The sequence below is a fragment of the Lepidothrix coronata genome, unplaced genomic scaffold, assembly GCF_001604755.1.
Source record: "Lepidothrix coronata isolate B3197 unplaced genomic scaffold, Lepidothrix_coronata-1.0 Scaffold7, whole genome shotgun sequence".
In the NCBI taxonomy this organism is placed as follows: Eukaryota; Metazoa; Chordata; class Aves; order Passeriformes; family Pipridae; genus Lepidothrix; species Lepidothrix coronata.
Genome location: NW_016690187.1, coordinates 4,414,201 through 4,433,041, shown reverse-complemented (window position 1 = coordinate 4,433,041; position 18,841 = coordinate 4,414,201). Strand labels below are relative to the sequence as shown.

Genomic DNA, 18,841 nt, shown 5'->3' with positions numbered 1-18,841 from the left:
TATAATGTTCTGTTTTTAAAGCAGAAAGTCTCTGGGGAGCATAGAGTCCTAAAAGTCCAAGGCCTGGAATGCTTCCTTTTGCTCTTTCGATTTTAAACAGGAAACATTTGCATTAAGCTATTCCAGGAGGAGAATTGGAGGTTCATTTCAAGGCAGATAATGTTTGTTCATTGCCTGTGTCCATGATTTACCCCATGGGCTTAAATGAGTGCAGCAGAAAACCACATGTTTTGTTTTACTACATGCTAAACAGGTTCCAGCGGAGTCTGGGAGCCCAGATTAGAAAGGAGGAGCATGCTTGTAAAATCTCTGTGTGAACAAGAGAGTCATTGACAAATTTAAACACCTGATCTGCTGTATCAGAATGACTTTTTTCATAATATATGCAAAGAATATTTAAACAGTTGATGAGTTTAGTACCAAAGGCACAGAGCAGGTGTAATTGATTTATACTTTCAGCCCCTGTTTTAGGTCAAAACCCTGTTGTCCTCCTTCAGCTCTCAATGGGAGGTTTTGCCCAAAGTGCAAAGACATTTGCAGTCAGACAGGCAAAAATTCCTAATTGAGTTGAACTTTTGGGGATGCTCTGGTGACATGTCTGTGAGAACAATTATTTTTGCCATTTTAAAGCTATCATAAGTTAAGTTGTACTAGTAAAAAATATCAATGCTTCATTAGTGCAAATTAGGAAATTAAGATACAGAGAGGGGTCCATGGCACATCCTCAGGGATGACATGTTCACGTGTTGCTTTTCACATGAAATAGAGGCTATCAGATCCATACTGATGGAGACAAGTTACAGGGCTGTTGTAATAGCAGGCCTTCTATATCACAGGTTTTTTGAAACCTCATTGGCAGCTTGCCCATTAAACACAGGTATTGTAGCCTGACATCTATAGTGTTTCTTCCAGGAGTTCCAGTTTTTCCAACTATGGTGTTTGGAAAGTTTTACAGTCTGACATGTTAGGAGAGAATAGTGGGAAATGGCTTGGAAAGTGTGAATATTTGTGCATGTAAAGCTTATGGGATTTGCAGACTTGCAGACCCAATTCATCTGTTTATCCTCAGGCTAGATAAGATTCAGTCAAACATGCATTGTTTAAAGGAGCTTTGTTTCCATTATGGCAAATGGATCACAGGAGACTGACTTTGGGAGCTGAAGGGCTTCAGTGCTCCCCCATTGTAAAAGGGCTGTGATGTGCGCTGGACCCTTCCTCCAGTGTCCTGCATGTTACTGACTTTTGTAGCGTGCAGGTGGGAGGCTTGTTATCCTTCAGAAGTTCTTTTGATTCATCGGGACCTGTCATGCTTGAGGTGGCATTTCCTTTCCCAAAGTAAACATAGATTGTAAGTACAATAATGTATCACTGGCCTAGTAGACTGCCTTTTTATGTGCTTTATTATGTTTTTTCCTCCTCAGGCGTGGACCTGCAGAGCCACTAGAATATTTAACAGGGCCACGAGTAACATACAAAGAGAGAGATCTTCCCTACTACCAAGGAGGACAGCCTGTAATCCACCCACCTAAGGGGAACCACATCCGTGCGCCAGACACAAGAGTGGCAGAATTGAGGTACCCCCAGTATTACCCAGCCCAGCCCGTCACAAACCAGCATAAAGGACCCCTCCGGCAGGACGTGCCACCTTCCCCTCCTCAGTCCCACCGAGCACCAGCTTATCATGAAATTGTCCGACACCGTGGGACCAGTCCAGACCAGTACCAGTACAGGCAACAGGATCCCAGGCAGAAGAATCCCATGACTGCAGCTGTATAGCCATGCACTGGACTCGCCAGCACGGCCCAGGACGAGTCCCGTCGGACATCATCCCTGTAGAGTTGTTCCCAAGCATAGCTGCCTGTAAGAATGGCACACGAGACCTGGAGTCGTTCTTACTGAGCTGGGCTCAGCGTAGGTGCTTTCTAACAGGCGAACTAAAAGCCACGTGAGGTACGAAGTGTTTTGAGTATGTGAGGTACCAGACAGTTGTGTGTTTTTTAATTCCCTTTAGAAATAGAAAGTGGCTGCTGGAAATGAAACACAACACTAAATACACCTCAGGGCTATTTACCGAATCCAGTTACACCTATACAGTACATAGCTGTCTGTGCAAGGGCAGCAGAGTCACCAGAGTTTACTTCAGAGCGCTGTTGTAGAGCCTTTAAAGTGAGAACACAGCATGCAGTATGGACTTCACGTGGAGCTGGGGATCTTGTGTAATCCAGTGTGTGATCATGAGTTGACAAGGGACTACCACAGAGGTAGTGGCCACATTCCAGCAGCTCTGTGCTTTAAGGATGCTGCAGTTCCAGGTTTATCATCTGGTCTCTGTCTTCCTCTTTATTTTCGGTGGTGGCTGCATTTATCTTGTAGCATTTATTTTTTGCAGTTTGTGTATCAAGAGTCTCCTCTTATTGCACCTGATGCATTCGGAATAAGACAAAAAGCTTTATTCTTTATGCTTGGGCAGGCTCACAGAGGACAGGCAGCCAGCCAGCCACCTGAGAACTGTGTCTGTGTGTGTGTGTGTGCTTGTGAATGTTAGTTAGTTATGTAGTGTGCAGTCTTTAAATGTAAACCCTGGAGATAAGATCCTCAGCTCCTGTGTGTTGTTCTTGGGGTTTCAGTGGAGCTGGCCTGTAAGAAGTGGCTGAGGAGGTGACTGTGGGCATGAACTCCATAATTCATCTTAAGTTACTGTATCTTAAGCATCCTAAGTGCTGCCTTGGCTCCATCAGGGCAGCCCCTTCCCGGCCCTCTCTGGCTGGTGTTCCAGCGAAGTGCCTGCCAGCAGCGTGCTGTGCCCTGGCTGCCTGCTGCACGGGAAGGCACCTATTGGTGTGGGGCCACTCTCAGTCCACAAGTGAAGCTCAACCTCTGGCAACGCCTGGCCCTGCTGTGCCAAGTGCCAAACTACGAGTTCCTGCAGCCAGCAGCCATCAGGTCAGTGGGGGAAGGGGCTTTTCACAGCAAGGGGTGAAGGAAAATACAAGAAAAGCAACTCCTTCAAGACCCTGGGGCCTAGCAGGAAGAGGAGAGAATAGCTGTTTGTAGCAAGCTATGTGCAGCAGTGCATAGGAAGAGAGAAGGTGAGGGTGGGGAGAGGGCGCCAGCAGCACAGCAGAGCCAGGTAGGGGGACAGGGCATCGGCGTACATGCCTGACTCTTTGCCCCACACAGCTTGAGCTTGCTCTGCAGACAGCCAACCTGGGAAGAGGTCAGAAATGCATGTCCCAGCCACAGGGACCCGTGCAACCTGGCCCAAGAGGGCTGTGAGTGCTTAGAGATCTGTCTCAAGGATTTTGTCACAGGGAAACCATGCAGTCATGCGACCTAGAAATATATTATTTCCAAGTGTCCTTAATTCCTCGACTTCTGCCTTTTGGGAGTGTTACTAAACCATTAGACCTCCTCTCCTCATCAGGAAAAGGCTGTGACCTGGCCAAGGATTAAGCATAAGGATTTCTTTGATGTCTTTTTGACACCTTTGGTATGCAACAGATTAAATCACATAGGTAATTTCCCAGGTATTAAATATCACCAGGAAGGTTTGTCCTGCTAGGAGTGTCTCCCACCAGCAGGTAGTGACCCTAATGAGAAGCACTGTTTAATCCCAGCCCACGTTTCTTCTCTGCTGCTGATGCTGGTGAGAGACTGGCATAACCCTGAGGCATGGGGAGTACTTGCAGCTGCCTGACTGGCCAGCAGGCTCTAGCCAGGCTGGGAAGCAGGGGAGAGGAGACAGCTTTCAAGTGGGGGGAGCGTGATTCAGAGAGAGGGCTGGACTCCCTGGGGTAGGGGCAGGCACAGTTTTAAACCCAGTCAGGAGGAAGCTTTGGTGGGAGTGGGAGAGGGAGAAGAATGCAACCGATTATGAAGCAAGTGCGTTTGGTTCTTGTTCCATTTCTTTCTGCCCTCTTCCCTAGTAATGTAGGAGGGAAAAACCTCTGGAGGGAGTGTTGGATGAAAAGCTGGATGTCTCTCAGTACCCTCCATAAATAAGGCGGATTCCCCAAGGAAACTCTGCCTGTCATGTACGTGCTTTACACAGCCTTGTACTTCTCTCAGAGAGTTTTAAATGCTGTAGGATACTCAGCCAGGACTTGGCAGCCGCAGGATAGCTGCTGGTGTTATAAAGGCCTGTTGAAAGTGAAGCAAAAACAAATTAAAATACTTTCCTTTCCCTCCTTGAAATATAACCCCTGATACGTTTGATCCAGCTGTAAAGAAACTAATATGTTTGCGACAGTGGCTTTATCAAGCCAGGCCACAATTAAGAACAGCTCTGAATATAAGCTACTGCCTTTGTAAATCACTCTGAACTAACCCTTCAAATGGCATCGCAGCACAGTGAACAGAACTTATTTACAGTATTTCATGAACCAGGGCCAAATAAAATCTGGATGAAAACAGCTCCTGGGTTATTTATAGCCTTTGAAGGACCTGTGCAATTGTCTCCCCGTAACCCGAATCTTTCCTTAAGAGCTCTCTGTGACTGCATCGGCTCCACTCGGTTGAGGCAGACAGATCAAAGGAACACCTTCTGAGCTGTTAATCTTACCCAACAGGTTATTAAATGATGCTTCTGCTCAGTAAGCAGAAGTCAGTGGAGAGCTTCTTCCAATAAAAAAAAAAAGAAAAAAATAGTGCTATAACTATAATATATGGAGGCATCCTACAGGTAAGGAGCTAAGGAGGAAGAACAGTGTGACCTAGCTGGGGAAACAAGACCAAAAAGTATTACAGAGCATCTCATCAATCTCTGGTGCCATTGTTCTGGAAGAAAATTGCCGTTTTCTGGTTTAATATCTGGTAGAGGTACGGTATTTTCAAAAGTATAATGTGTAACTACAGTATATATAGTCAGATTTTCTGCAGTGTAAAATGTATGATTTTAGCACCATATTGTGGAAAAATATGTACCGTGCAGAATTCACGAGGTGCTACAACTGACGGTTGAAAATACACACTTGCAAAATCCAAAAGAGCCGTTAAGTAACAAGTTGTTCTTTTCCCCATATGTCCATATGTTTGGGAAAATTATGAGTCTGAAATGCTCTTGACACGTAATTGCCTCACACTCCCTCATCCAAAATGTGCCAGTCCAGCAGTAAAGTTACTGACGTAGTGGGTGTGAAGGGAGAGCTGGGTTTGCCACAGGAGCAGCGTGCTGTAAGTGTGCGTGTGAACAGGAGTCAAGACAAGAGGGAGAGAGGCCCGCGCTCATGTGAAGCTGGAAGCTTTGATTTCCTGAGCTGGTGGCGTGCAGCCTGCATTTCTGGCTCTGGCATGAGGCCAGCCAGGCCCAGCAGTTGAAAGATTAAGAGATAGAAAAAGAGCCTGTGGATTTTCTGAGTGACCACCCACTAGTGAGCCATAATCTTGGCCTGCAAGTCAACATTACCACTGTGATATATTATGATGCAGAAGTCTCTAGGCACCCCTATGCATAAAGAAGTATCAATTGCCCTTTTTGGGGGAAAAAAAAGGGAGAACTAACTATTAAAAAAAAAAAGGCTCCTGCCTTGAAAAAGTGCATGCAGCCCTGAATTCCAATTCACTCCAGCTTCCTGATCTAGAAATAGCTTCACATGCTGCCTAATTTTTTTACAGATGACTTGTGCTACCTCCTCCTCCCAGCCATCACAGATTTGTTTATCAGAGAGTTAGTGCTGTGAGTGAATCCTACCGACTGCTCTACCTGACGCTCCGCTCTGAGCAGGGGCTGCTTTGCACTTCCAAAGGGCCCCACACCTGTGCCCTCATCACAGTTGTTCTGCAGGGTCCTTAAGCCTTATGTGCAAAATCAGAAGCACTATTCACTATGTCTGCATAGAAGAAAAGGCTTTCTAACTACTCTGTTATTGTGAGGGAGAGAGAGGTGCTTGTGATCCTGACAATACCTGTATGTATAAGTGAAACTTGATTTAAAAATCACGTGTGATTGTTTTGGGGGAGAAATTTGACACATAATTCGAGAGGTTTTTTCTAGTACCACGTCAAAGATTTTGATCTTTTGTTACATATGGCTATATAAATTTTACCTGTTTTATTTTGCATTAAAATAAAGGCTTTAAGACTATATATGATTATGTATTTGTTTGTAGAGTCTTTCTCTTTTTTGTGTCTACAAAGTCATGCACAGCCCTGGATGCGATTTGATATTAGAAGATCAAGTGTAATCCACGCTGCATCAAAATTGGTAAGATAACTTTTTAAAAAAAAAAAAAAAAACAAAAAAAAACCAGCCATGCACTGCTTTGTAGAAAAAAAATGCATCACAGGGCTTAGCTTGATTCTCTCTCAAATTTTCATTGTCTTCAGTGGTAGAGCCTGAATCCTGATTCCATAGCCAGGAATGAAAAGAGAAGTGAGAGAGAAGTCCCTTGACATTTTGGAGAATTTCATCTTAGGCAGCTGCATGTTCATTGCTAAAGCTCCCCAAACATCCTCTCAACATCGAGCTCTTCTGTTCCCGTTGGTGTCAGCCGAGGTGTTGTGCAGCCAGGTAGCAGGTCCAGCCAGCTGGGATGGCTGCAGCACCGCCTTGCCAGAGATTTAGGACTCCTTGAAAGTTTTGCACAGGTATGTAACTTGATGTGCATAAGTAATTTCATTGAAGCTGTTGACTCTACTTTTCACAGATTATGCACAAGCATAAATCTTTGTAGGATCAGAGCTATGGGTTGTACTGAGATACAGACAAGAGTGTTTTGTTACATGGAGTACTTTTCAAAATAGCAGATAAGTGAAAAGTCATTAGTACAAGGAGAAAGAAGACTGAACCCTTTCTGAGAGGGAAATTTTAGTTTACTACAAAGAAAAAGGAAAGAGTGAAAGAACTAAACAGAGACAGAAATTTGCAGGTTTACAGCACAAGGTATAACTGAAATTGCAGTAATGGGTCAATAAAAATACATGTGTACTACACTCGAAAACATTTTAAATGCAGGTCTTGGTATTTATGGCCAAAACTGTTCAGGGGCAACAGTCAGTCAATTTTAGCATGTATTAAATTATAATCCACATAGAAGCCAATTTAGAATTTATCAGGTCATAACTTGCACTCACAAGTGCAAGCTAAAAACTGGACACAGCTAAAAACTGGACAAATAAAAATGATACCTGCATTTTCTTCTGCTGGAGCTGTACAAAGAGTAGCAAAAGATAAAGTAGGAGTGTATTAGAAGCTAGAAACTCAGTGACCACAGTTTCAGATGGTGGTCCTTCTGCCTTGGCAGTGATCTCCCGTGGTTTCCCCATGACAGCACTCACTTCCCTGGGACCTGGGCTCAAATGAAAATCCATTTTGCAGTCACTGCTCTATCTGCGTAAAGAAGTATGTGGAGCCATTTGATTGTTAATTAATTTTAATGAACAAGACTGCACCCTCCTGAGACCTGTGTTCTGCTGTGAGCAGAGTGGGAGGTAGTGCCTTTCCACATGGAGGGTCTCAGAGCTGGATTACCCCAGCAGAAGTGCAGTGACCTGCTGCAACGTGGCAGCAGTTGAGCAATACCCAGAGTACAGCACAGCAGCCTCTCAGGCGTGAGGAACATGGCAGCTGTGCTGCTTGGGAGGCTTTCAAGAAGCAAAATACCATTACCAAGACTGGAGCGGAGCTGAGCTGCTCCTGCACCCTCCCAGGAGGCATTCAGGGCTTTTAATAAGTCCCCAAGGCCTCTGGCTCAAAGGCTCTGGAGGCCTCCTGAGGAGGTTGCTCAGACTCCCTACGCCTGGTGTGCTCATCCCTGTAGAGATGGTGAGGAGGCACTGAGGCATGCCTGGGAAAGTGTGGAAACAAGTAAGACTGAGAAGGGATCCTAATTCCCAAGCACAGGATCTGCTCCAGGGAGGCCATCTTGGCTGATGGTTTTCCCAAAGGGTTGGAAGAGAATGTCTGACACAGGCAACCAGAGAGACGGGATTGCTCTGGGAATGGGGAAGGAGAGGTGAGGGGGAGGAGAGTGGGAAGTGACAAGGAGAGGCAACTAGAGCAAAGGAAAAGGGATGAGAAATTAAAATAGGTTGGAAAGGGGAAGGGAGGCTGGGGAGGGCATCAGACCTGAACAGGAAATAAGTGGTGGGGAGAAGAAGGGATTGTCTGGATGTGTGAAATTCACAGACCAACAAGGAAGGTGGCACTTTGTCATACACTGACTGCTGCTCCCCAATTTCCATTTTGCAGCCGAGACTTGTGACACCCCTCCAATGTGTCCAGGGTCAAAACCAGTTTGCAGCACAAAGCTACCCATGCCTGAGGGAGGAAGCAGACAGGCAAGTAGGAATTGTGAGGAAACCCATCAACCAGTATGGGGAGAGAGACACCCATCACACATCACTGCCCCCTCCCCTAGATCACATCTTGGCACCCCGATCTCACAACCTGCTCTGCACACACCTCCCTTCACCTCCCTGGGTACCACCGACACTACAAAGTCTCATTTCCTAACTGCCTCTTTCATCCATGGTTCCCCCTGATCTCTGATGTCCCCAAAGCCACGCTGACCTCCAGACACAACTTTTGCCTTCACCTCTGAGAAGCCTTGCACCAACTGTGAGCATAGGTAACCAACACCAGTAATTTTACTGGCACCTGAAAGCGATACAGAGTCAAGACACGTGGCCCCCAGGGCCAGCATTTGCACAGTGCAGGCCGGGACTGTGCCTTCCTTACATTCAGGGACAAGCTGCAGCCACTTTTGAATCAGTTGCTTTGTGGATACAGATTGCAAAAAGATACAGATTTTATCTCCACCATCTTTCTGCTTGTCTAGAACAAGCCTCTGACATGTGCAAGAGCTGTTTTACTGCTGGTCTTGCACAAAAATCCTGAACCACTTTCAAGAGCCAAAAAGGTGATTATAGTCTTTAAAACAGAATTAATTCTCAAACCGTTCCCAAAATATGCCTGACAAACTAACCCAAGCCAGACGACTTGGCTGTACTCATGGCAAAGAAAAACTTCTGTCCAGAGGAAACAGCCCTGCTTCACTTTTCCAGGAGAATATCTGCATATGAAAGAAAATAATTTATTGGGAAATATGTACAGTAGAGTAAAATTGCAAAATAAGACATTCAATGAGGATTCCATATAAAAACATGCCCTTTGCCTCCAGCACATAATGAATAAAAATGATATAAAGAAGGAATGAACATTCAGTGTTTTATATTTAAAATACATTTTGTGTGGAAAACAATGTGGCATAGAAACAGGACTGAAGGGTTCTCCAAGATAATGCCAGGAGCTGCGAGATGTTAGCAGCTTTGTCGTATAAGTTTCAAGGTGTAGGTTTTTAATTTTCTCTTATGAATCACAGAAGCAGTCATGAAAACTGTAATTAAAATTCATTGCAAGAAAAATAAACTTATATTAAAACCTACCCCATTCTTCTCTGAATTCATGATACTGGTTAGGAAGAAGTACCTGCTTCTCTGCCAAAACCTTACCTACACAATCTGATTTAATCTCTAGGCTCTGTTAAACTGGAGTTTTCATACATCACATCCTTCAATCCAGAGTACAAAGGAAAAAAAAAAATTGCAGCCTAGATTTTCAAACTAGCAAGCTACAATTTTAAGAGGTTTCATCTGCCATAATTTTTCTAGGAATGAAAAAAAGAATAAAAAATAGAGCAAATGTGAAGAAACTAGTTCATAAGTAAATAAAAATAAATAAACCAGCCTTTCCTTCCTCCTAAGTATAGATATGCACATGCATACATGCATGTATATATAGCAGCTTTTGATCTAAAAGGTTACTTTTCTAACTTATTTCTAGCCATTCCCTCTCTCTGAAGGAGTCAGCAGGTACAGCAATGCATCCACGTGAGAAAAGCGATATAAACAGCGACCAGCTGGTTCGTGAGTGGATGAATGTACAGACCCACTGAGCCACGCACAGCAAAGCGAGGAGGAAATTTCCAGACAGAGCAGCATTTCCACGTGCTGCATGTCACTCCAGTGCCTGCATTCCTGTAAGTGACAATTTGCAGAGGTGGGCTGAGTTTGCAGGGAGGTCCCTGCCCCAGCTGTGGAAAGGATTTGCAAGGCTGCTGCAGTGGTGAGCACTCCTGGGCAGGCACTGGGGCCGTGGTGTAACGGCAGCGCACTCACTGGCATGGCCAGGATGGGAAGGGCGGGTGGCACCTCTTGGGAGACTGAAACCAGAGCATAAGTTAGAGCAGACATGAGGCTGCTCTAAGACTGTGTGAATCTAAGGTTGCTGCCTGACAGCCTACTGGTTATTTTGGCAAGAAGAGGAAATCAAAGGCACTCTAAGCCACACTCAGTTACCATCTCTGTATTCAAATTCTGCCAAGTAAGTCACAACTAATTCAGTTAGTGGAATGTTAGGTTCAAGAAGGGTATTCCTGGTCTGTTCACAGAGGCACATGCACACATCCTCCTGACCATGGAGAATGTCTTTCCTTGCTTCCCTCCTTCTTTGTTCCTCTCTTCCCTCTGTTGTAAATAAGCCCTCCAGGCCAGTCATTTTTCCTTATATATAACAAGAGGACAATAAGGCCTCAGTCCAACAAAGATTTAATGCAGTTGTGCTGCCAGGCCACCCCTCCTGCCCCATCCCTCCCTCCTAGCACTTGATCCCATCACATCCCCATGTCCTTTCTCCTTTCCCAGTTGTAGGGATTTTCATTGCTGTGAAAGGACAAAGGTAACTGAGCTGCTATTGAAAAAAAAAAAAAAAGACTGACTTGTTTTTTCTTTGCTGGGCTGTTTTTGACACGGATCATTTCCCAGCTCAGTCCCCTAAATTGCTTTGATGGCACAACAGTGGATGGAGCAGTGAGGGGAACAAGGCTGGGGGCTGAGGATGAGTTGGAGTGTGGTTAGACTGCCATTGCTGCAAAACAGAAAAGGAAAAGAAAAGCACACTAAATTACAGCCAGAGTGCAGTGTATTTAGAGGCTTGGATTTGAAAAGTCAAGCACTGTCTTCTGCAGCATTTACATTCCTCTGCACGTTTACTTCTGGCCAAGTTTCCTGAGAGCAGAGACAGCATTCACCAAGTTTGAATTCCTGAGACTCTCGCCTGTGGACTTTCTTCTGTGTTTAGCATTAGGAAAGGAAGGGAAAACTTGAGGGTTTGCGTAGGTTGTGTTTTTTGTCCTTCCTGGGATTACTTACACATGGAGGCATCAGGGATCCCTGAGAACCCTCTCCCCCTTGCAGACTAGAGGTAACACACCCATCAATCACCTCGATGGTCTGGGAATATGGGGTGCCAGGGAGGCAGCGCAGTCATGGGCCCGGCTGTGCAGAGCATGCTGAGGTTCTGCTTGGGCTTCCTCAGCTCAGACAGCTGCTCCCCAGGATTCCCATAAGAGCAGGACAGGGGCCAGTGAGGAGGCAGCCAGCAGGTCCTAAAGCAGAGTCGGGGTGATCACTGTCACAGCCTCCACTCTGTCATGGTGGGTTTTCTGGGCTTCTTTGTCCTGCTGGAAGGGGCTGGCTCAGGGATGCCAGCAAATGATTCACGTCACCCTGCAACACGGTTTGTATCAGTCATGGGTTTGGCCAGCAGCAGTGGTATTTGGCTGGTGCTCCCTGAGCCTCAGAGAGGAGCCTGTCTGCCAGCTGAGCTTCAGGTCCTCCCTGGCCCTGCAGACTCTGGGAGAACAATAGGAGCCCTTGGCCCGCACGGGCAGCCTTTGGGGCAGTGTTTCAAGGAGTGCAGCTTTTGTTTTGGCTGTTTGGTTACATGTCTCCTCTTGGATGTTAATGCTGAACAAGAGGCACTTGTTCTCTCATGGATTTCAATGAGGTTGGGTCCAGCTGGATTTGTGCTTTAGGTGTAGAGAGCCAACAACACACCCATCAGCAGCCCCATCCTGAGAGAGCCTGGGGACAATGCTGCCCCGGGCACACATGCATGTCCATGTGCTCTCAGAAGCAGGAATGAAAACAGGCTTTACTAACAGCCTCACTGGACTGGGTCAGGGTACCAAACCCAGAGGGCAGCTCTCAGGGCTCTCTGCTGTGGGGAATGTTTTGATGCTTTGTGTGCCCAGGATGTTCAGGTTTATTCTCTAGCTGCCAAGTAACCTGCTTGTCTGCTTTAATTTGCTAAGCCTTTTTATTTTAAGAAATCTCTTATTTATTAAAAGAACCCCAAATTTCCAATTAGTTCACTCTGCTCCTTTCTCCTCCATCTTATCCTTCTCCCACACCTCCTATAGCCAGAGCCTCAGCTCACAAGCCAGAAAACTGATTGGGGTGAAAACATGAAATAGGCCAAAGCACAGACAGGCACGTTGAGTGGGTGCCAGTGCAAGGCAGGCAGGCTCCAGATACAGTGATTCAGCTTCAGGTAGACAAACATGCAGACCCCCGCCACGTCCAAGAGGGTCTGTGTGCAGGGGAGGGCAGCACGGTTGCCAGGGGGTCCCAGCCTGCAGGAGTCCCAGGCCCCACAGGGCTGCCCTGGCCAGTTTTTGCCAGAACTGGCAGATTATTACACAGAGCATGGGCTCAGTTTACTTTTACCCCTGCTGTCAGCCTGCACAATCCAAGATATTTTAAGTCGTCCTTATCCTCAGATTAATAAATGTTGCACTGTGAGACTGTAAACACAGGAAAAGAACTCAAAAAAAAAAAAAAAAAAAAAAAAAAAAGAAACCAAAAAATTCAGACTGGTGCTGTGCAGTCAGGACATTTCTTTTCCTGAGGATATGGGATCAGAGTTTAAAAATATGGATTGTGAAACGTGTATTAGCGGGCAAGGGGGTCAGCAAACAAATTAAGAACATTGTTGGCTGAGCAGGAGAGCCTGTGAGATGAGACAGTTTAGCAGCAGCGCCCTGCAGCAGAGTGTCCCCCAAGCCAGGGCTGCAGAAAGGCAAGGAGGCACTGCAGGACCGGCTGTGGTGCACAGCTGGCTTGTCATGCCCCACAGTCACTGTGGCTAGACAAGGAGAGCCTTCAGGCTTCTCAGCCAGTTCTGCAGAGACAAGGGAAGCTCCATCGTTGTGACTATCCTCTCCCTTGCTCATGTGTCCCAGTGCCATAGTATCTTCTCCAAATAGAAACCTCCTGTTGGGATGTGGCTGATTTTCTCCCCTGGCAGAGGTTGGTCATGAAGAGAGGAACCCTCGTGTGGGTGCATTTTTACTTCTGTCTGCTGGAGTCCTCTCCCTCAGAGGCACAACAGAGGACCAGCTCCCTGAGCTGAGTGTAAGCAGCTGGCTGCCCCCACGCAGCCCCCCAAGGCCACACCAGGAGAGAGGTGGGATCCAGGCATCAGACAAAGCCAGGAAGCTGTTGCTGGCCAGGCATTTCAGGGGAGGGCATGATTTCCACAACAATAAACACATCTGATTATTTGATTAGAGGGAAGATGAGGTCCCCAGGAGGAGGGCCTCACACACAAAAGACAAATAACTCATGCCCCTGCTGGCAATGACAGGGCAGGAAGATGAAGGCAGTGTCCTATTGAGGCTTTGATCAGCCAGGGTCAAGCATGCAAGCTGCTAACATGGCTGAACACTGACTAGGAGGAGGTTCCTGCTGCAGCATCATGCCTGGCCCCATCCCAGCCCTCCACTCTTCTTTTCTGCAGCCTTTCACCCCTGTCAAGAGAGCAATGTGGGAACCTCCCCGGGCAGGTCCTGCCTCCTAACCTCTCCTGGCTCCAGCAGGTCCATGTCCACTCTGAGCCCTGCAGTCCTGGCCATTGCAGCACATCCCTCTACTTCTGCCACTTATTCATCTGCATCTCCTGTGATAAGCCACTGAAAGAGCTCCTTGTGTCCTTTGTGACCCCTCTTGCCATGGTGCAAGTGGAGAGATGCTGAGGTGCTGGCAGCAGTGGGAAGACAGGAAAGTGATGGAAGGGCAGAGAGGATCATTTTTCAATTCCACTTCTCCTGGGCACTTGTGAAGTCTGGCCATAGTCAGGGGCACTTGGGATTTTCTTGTCCCCTGAAGGATGAAATTCTCCCCTTTCACCTCTGTGATACGAGGCCCTGGAGGCTGGATAAAGTGTTTAGTGTAGCTGTTTTACAGATGTTCTGTGCCTTCCTAAAACAGGTGTCCCCATAGCCTTGGTGCCCCAATAGTTTGACCCACGTGAGTCCCTCCTGCAGAAGAGCCCCAGAGCATGAAGGCACCATGTGTGTATAGAAAAGGGCTTGGAGATCTCAGCTGCACTTTTACTCTCCCTTGGACTGAGCTACAGTATGTGTAAAAGTAAGTTGCATTTGGCCCACAGAATCATAGCGCTTGGAAGCGAGACCAAGAAAGAGATGATTTGGCACTTGCAGACTGGAGCTCTCCAGGATCTTTACAAACACAACACAATTAACCCTTTCAAGAGAGAGACCCTGCTATCTCCTGCATGGAGGGGAGCACTGGCTGCATACAGAAATCTCTGACAACATCCAAAATGCAGGTAAGCAAAAAAAAGACAACTGTTGTTTCAAATACAGGTTTCTACATAGAGTTGTATTGCATGGGTGCAGTAAACAGAGCAATGTATGGGCAAACTCTAAGATTTTGATCCTGGATTACATCTAAGAGTTTATCTAATATGAAATTAAAAAAAAAACGCTGCTTCTCCCCTCAGTGTATGCATGCTCTGTGAGGATTTCTGTGTAGATACGGATGGAATAGGCTGGAGCAGTGGAAGTTTGTGCTGTCTATGCTTCACAGCATAGCCTTTTTCATTCCCCAAGCTCTTTCCAAGCTGTCTGAGTGGCAAAGGCCACAAGAAAAAGTTTGACAGTCTGTTTGTCATCTCACACCCTCGGTAAATCATTCCAATATTATCTGACTCAGAGCTCTTAGGAATCTGGACAACCTTGACAGAAAGTGTGGGTAATGAACTGGGAAATCCAGTGGAAGAGTTTTGGGGAACATGAGACTGTAAGATATGACTCTTCCCCGATCTGCCATGAGACCTTAGGTCTCTGCCTAAGAGTGCAGCTAGAAAGCAGCCCCTTAAATGGATGCTACATCAGAGATATTGACTTACCACTGGCCTGGGTACAATTACCCATGAAACTTCAACCTGGGATACGAGTGTCACTAAGAGACAAACAATACCATCTGCAGCCTGCCCCTTCGAGTTGTCTTCTCTGTTTATAGAAAAGAAGGGGGTGGTGAGCGTCTGTTAAAATATATTACTTCCCAGCATAATTTTTGAGGAGTCATATATTTTAGTGGGACTAGTCAATCAAAACTGTCTAATGGCACAACGGTCAGTGCTTCTTAGCTTCTTCCTTGCAGTGGCTGCGGCAAAGGAACAGGGATGCCAAAAATAACATTTTTATCCCAAATACCTTGACTTATTTAAAGGTGTGTATGTAGAGGGACACTAATATTTCACATGGCTAGTGCCTCACAACCAGCACATCCCTGGGGAAGCAGAGATCTCTGGAGACCTGCAGGGAGACTAGAGGAGTGAAACCATGAGCTCAGGGAGTGGAGCAAATTTTGCAGAGCAAAAAGAGATGCTTGTGTCACCTCCCATAACTACAGGCTCTGAGGTGATTACCAAAAGAATCGATAGGTTCAGCTGAAGCTAATGAAAAAAAAAAACAGGGAAGAAAGATGTCACACACACATTCTCATTTACCTTGGTCAAAACAAAAGCATGCCTAGATATGAATTCTGCACCAGAAAAAGTATTTTATACCAACTCGCAGAGGGTAAGTGACTTCATGTGGTATACAGCAGTGGGAATTCAGGCATGTAATGTAATAACAAAAAAGGATTTTTAGATTTGTCTCAGAAACCCAGCTAGCTCAGACACTGCAAAAAAAAGAATGCCAAACTTTCATGTCTGTCCATGTCTTAAAAGGAGTGAAATATGTCTCCAGTTTGAGCTGAGTTCTTTATTTTGAAAAATTACTGCAGGAAGTGTGGGCAAACAGCACCTCACATCTGAACTGCACACTACGGCCCCGCAGCTCTTTACTGGTGTAATTAAATGCCACAGAACAGCTGCTTAACCATCTTCTTTGCTTAGTAAACTTTTCACTAGTCATTTGCATGGGATGTGATATCACCAGATCCAAGCCTGGATCAGGGCTTCAAAGCAAAATCACAAGGCAAATAATAAGGAAAAGTCTTCAAGTGCTGCCTCTGTGGGTGAAACAGCAACACAACACGGCAGACCAGGATGGGACATGAAAAACACAGTATGCACTTATAGCTGACAGCCACAGTGTAATGTGACCCCAGTTACATTGGTCTTTGATTGGCAAACACGAAGGGATCGGTAAACAGCCCTGTTCTTAGGAGAAAGAAATCTTTCATATCCCTTATAGTCAAGCCCTCAGCTTTGTTTTATCTGGGAGATAGCATCTGAATGCTTAGCAGAACAGGCTGTCTAGGTATGTCCCTGTGCACAGGCCTTTACCCCGGGGTGCCATTTGAAGGAGAAGCAGCTCACAGCAATCCCAGAGGAGGTCTGTGGCAGACTCCATAGTGGTTTGCGAGCCTCCCATGTGCCCACTGTGTGCAGGGCTGTGGCCATCACACTGCAGATAGCGAGAGTTCATGAATTTGTGTGTGATGCTTTTAAGTTTGATTATTGGGAGATGACTGTGGGGTGAGAGAGAGACGAACTTTGTATGCTGCAGCAGGGTCACCAGCTCAAGCCACCAATGTTGAGCTCTGTCTGTGTCTGTGAGATGTCACAGAAGGACAATCAACAAGTCCTCTTTCCTCTTCTCCACGTCCTCCTCCCAAGGCTACAGGTAGGAGGTTCATCCTGCACAGAAGCCCAGGCAGTTGCTAGCTTCTCCAGAGAGGAGCTCAGCATAGCCAACCATCATGAAAGAACCTTTGCAGGGGACAAAATTAGAGACTTCAGCTTTCCCTCTCCTCACCCACCTGCTGCTGCACCACACGTTTGTGATATTTTATTTCAATCAGCTTTGTTTTGCTCCTGAAAGCTTCTTCACTCCCTCTGTCCAGACATTTCATTTCCCTTGGAGAGAGGTAAATAAGTAAATAACTGTAGTCAAAACCCTGTGTGATTACTGAAGCCTGGAGTGCCAGGAAGCAACTAGTGTGTCTGATTTTCCAGTGAAAGTCCAGGTGCAATCTCAGCAGCACGGCTACTGTCTGCCTTTCAAGCAGATGTCTTCATCTAAAGCGCCCGCCACCACCCCACTCCCTTTGTGCATCCTCACAGGGAGGACGGGAGTGGGAGACAATATAAATTAATATCCATTGGAATGACAGCAGCTGGTGCCTTGCATAGCTGCGAACACGTGTCTTAGAAGTAGAGCGATTAGTCATAAAACTGTAGAGCTGAATGTTTATGCTTGATCAATTATAGGAAAACAATAGATGGTGTTTTTTTCTGAGTGGGAGGAGTGAGGGGAGGGAGGCTTCAGCCATGCAATGATTTTCTTCTTTTTTTTTTGTAATGATAGCTGCAAAGAACATGAGGCCTAGTTATCAAAGGGACTGGCAAACAGCAGCTTCTGAGAAACCCACTCATTGCAAGCAGCATTTTTGAAAAACAAGATCTGTGTGATGTTTAGACTGCAAACTTCTTAACATTTAAGAGGGACGGACTCAGCTGCCCAAAGCAAGGAGCATGTGGGAAAGAATTAGGCGAAGTTTTCTAATGCATGAGCATGTGTGCATTATATGTAGTATGTGTAGAGGCCTTCAGCTGTAAGAAGTTGTTTCTGTTTGTTTCTATACCTTGAACTTCTCCTACTGCTCCAGTTAAGCAGAAGTGTTCCTGTCAGAGGACTGTCCCATTAGTGGCTGCAGTGTGGCACAAGAGTGTGCCTTCAGCTTAGGTTCCAGTTCCTTAGGAGCACTAATTACAAACACAGTCCCTCCCCACATCCACCAAAAAAAACCGAAAAAAGAAACAGAGTTACATTTTGCAATAATTCTAATGGAAATGCTAATGGGATAAACAGCAATACGAGGCTAGTGAATGACCCAGCAATTTCATCTGTGCTGGCAAAGGATGACCATCTAAACCATGTTCTGGTAATTCTTCCTCTCATTAGCAGCACAATAACTCATATGCACAAATCCATAGGCATTTGCTATAATTTTTTAACATGACTGGAAATAGAAGTAAGCACATGCAGTATGCAAGCGTTACAGCATGTGTTGGCTGTAAATCTGTCTAGGAACGGCCTGATTCTGTTCCTGGTTAAACCAGTGGGAATTTTGCCATTGACTTCAGTGGAAGCAGGATGGGACTTTTTGGACTTATTTTAAAGTGGGACTTTGTTTCTTTGGAACAAAGCTTTCAAATTCACAGCTACATTTCAGTACTTGGCTTGAGCTCATGTCAATTCACCTTTCATGTGTTTAACAGATGGGGCTTCTTTGCTGCTCACCTTCTGTTTGGCATCAGCACTGTAACCAGTCTCTGCTGGGTGACAGCCCCCCAGGACCTAGTGCGCATGGGACTGTGGGACTGAGCTGAGAGAAGAAGGGAGCTCACATGGACTTTTTTGGGCATCTTTGGTCCAAATGTCTTATAGCACTTGGAAGAGAAAGCCACTGCTTTCGTGTTTTCAGCAGGTGAGAGGTCAAAATGTTTCTTAGAGCACAGAGGAACAAGGTGAGTGGTGGTGAGGAGCATGGGGACCTCTGCTCTGCCTGGAATTGGTCTAGTATTTCTGTGTCGTGTCACGTAAAATGGGGTAACTGCAACCACTATGGCTTTCCTAAACTACAAGTAGCCCTTTGGGATAGCACTGTGTTGCAAGCACTAGGATATACATATATACTTTTAGCTTAAGTGTGTAAGGAAGAGGCTTATATATAGTATATGACCATGTGTTTCTCTGCTGCTGCCACAGCAACTTTTGAACAACTGGGCAATTTCATCAGA

General features: G+C 45.9%; 1 protein-coding gene across 1 annotated transcript in view; it reads left to right on the top strand.

Moving 5' to 3' along the window:
- The window catches only part of PARD3B (par-3 family cell polarity regulator beta), a 400,197-nt gene extending 394,114 nt beyond the window's left edge, over nt 1-6,083 (top strand). The window contains exon 23 of the mRNA XM_017837617.1: nt 1,422-6,083. Within this exon, the coding sequence (XP_017693106.1) occupies nt 1,422-1,776 (355 nt within the window). The 3' untranslated portion in view covers nt 1,777-6,083. The remainder of the gene's footprint in view (nt 1-1,421) is intronic.
- Nucleotides 6,084-18,841: the final 12,758 nt, after the last annotated feature.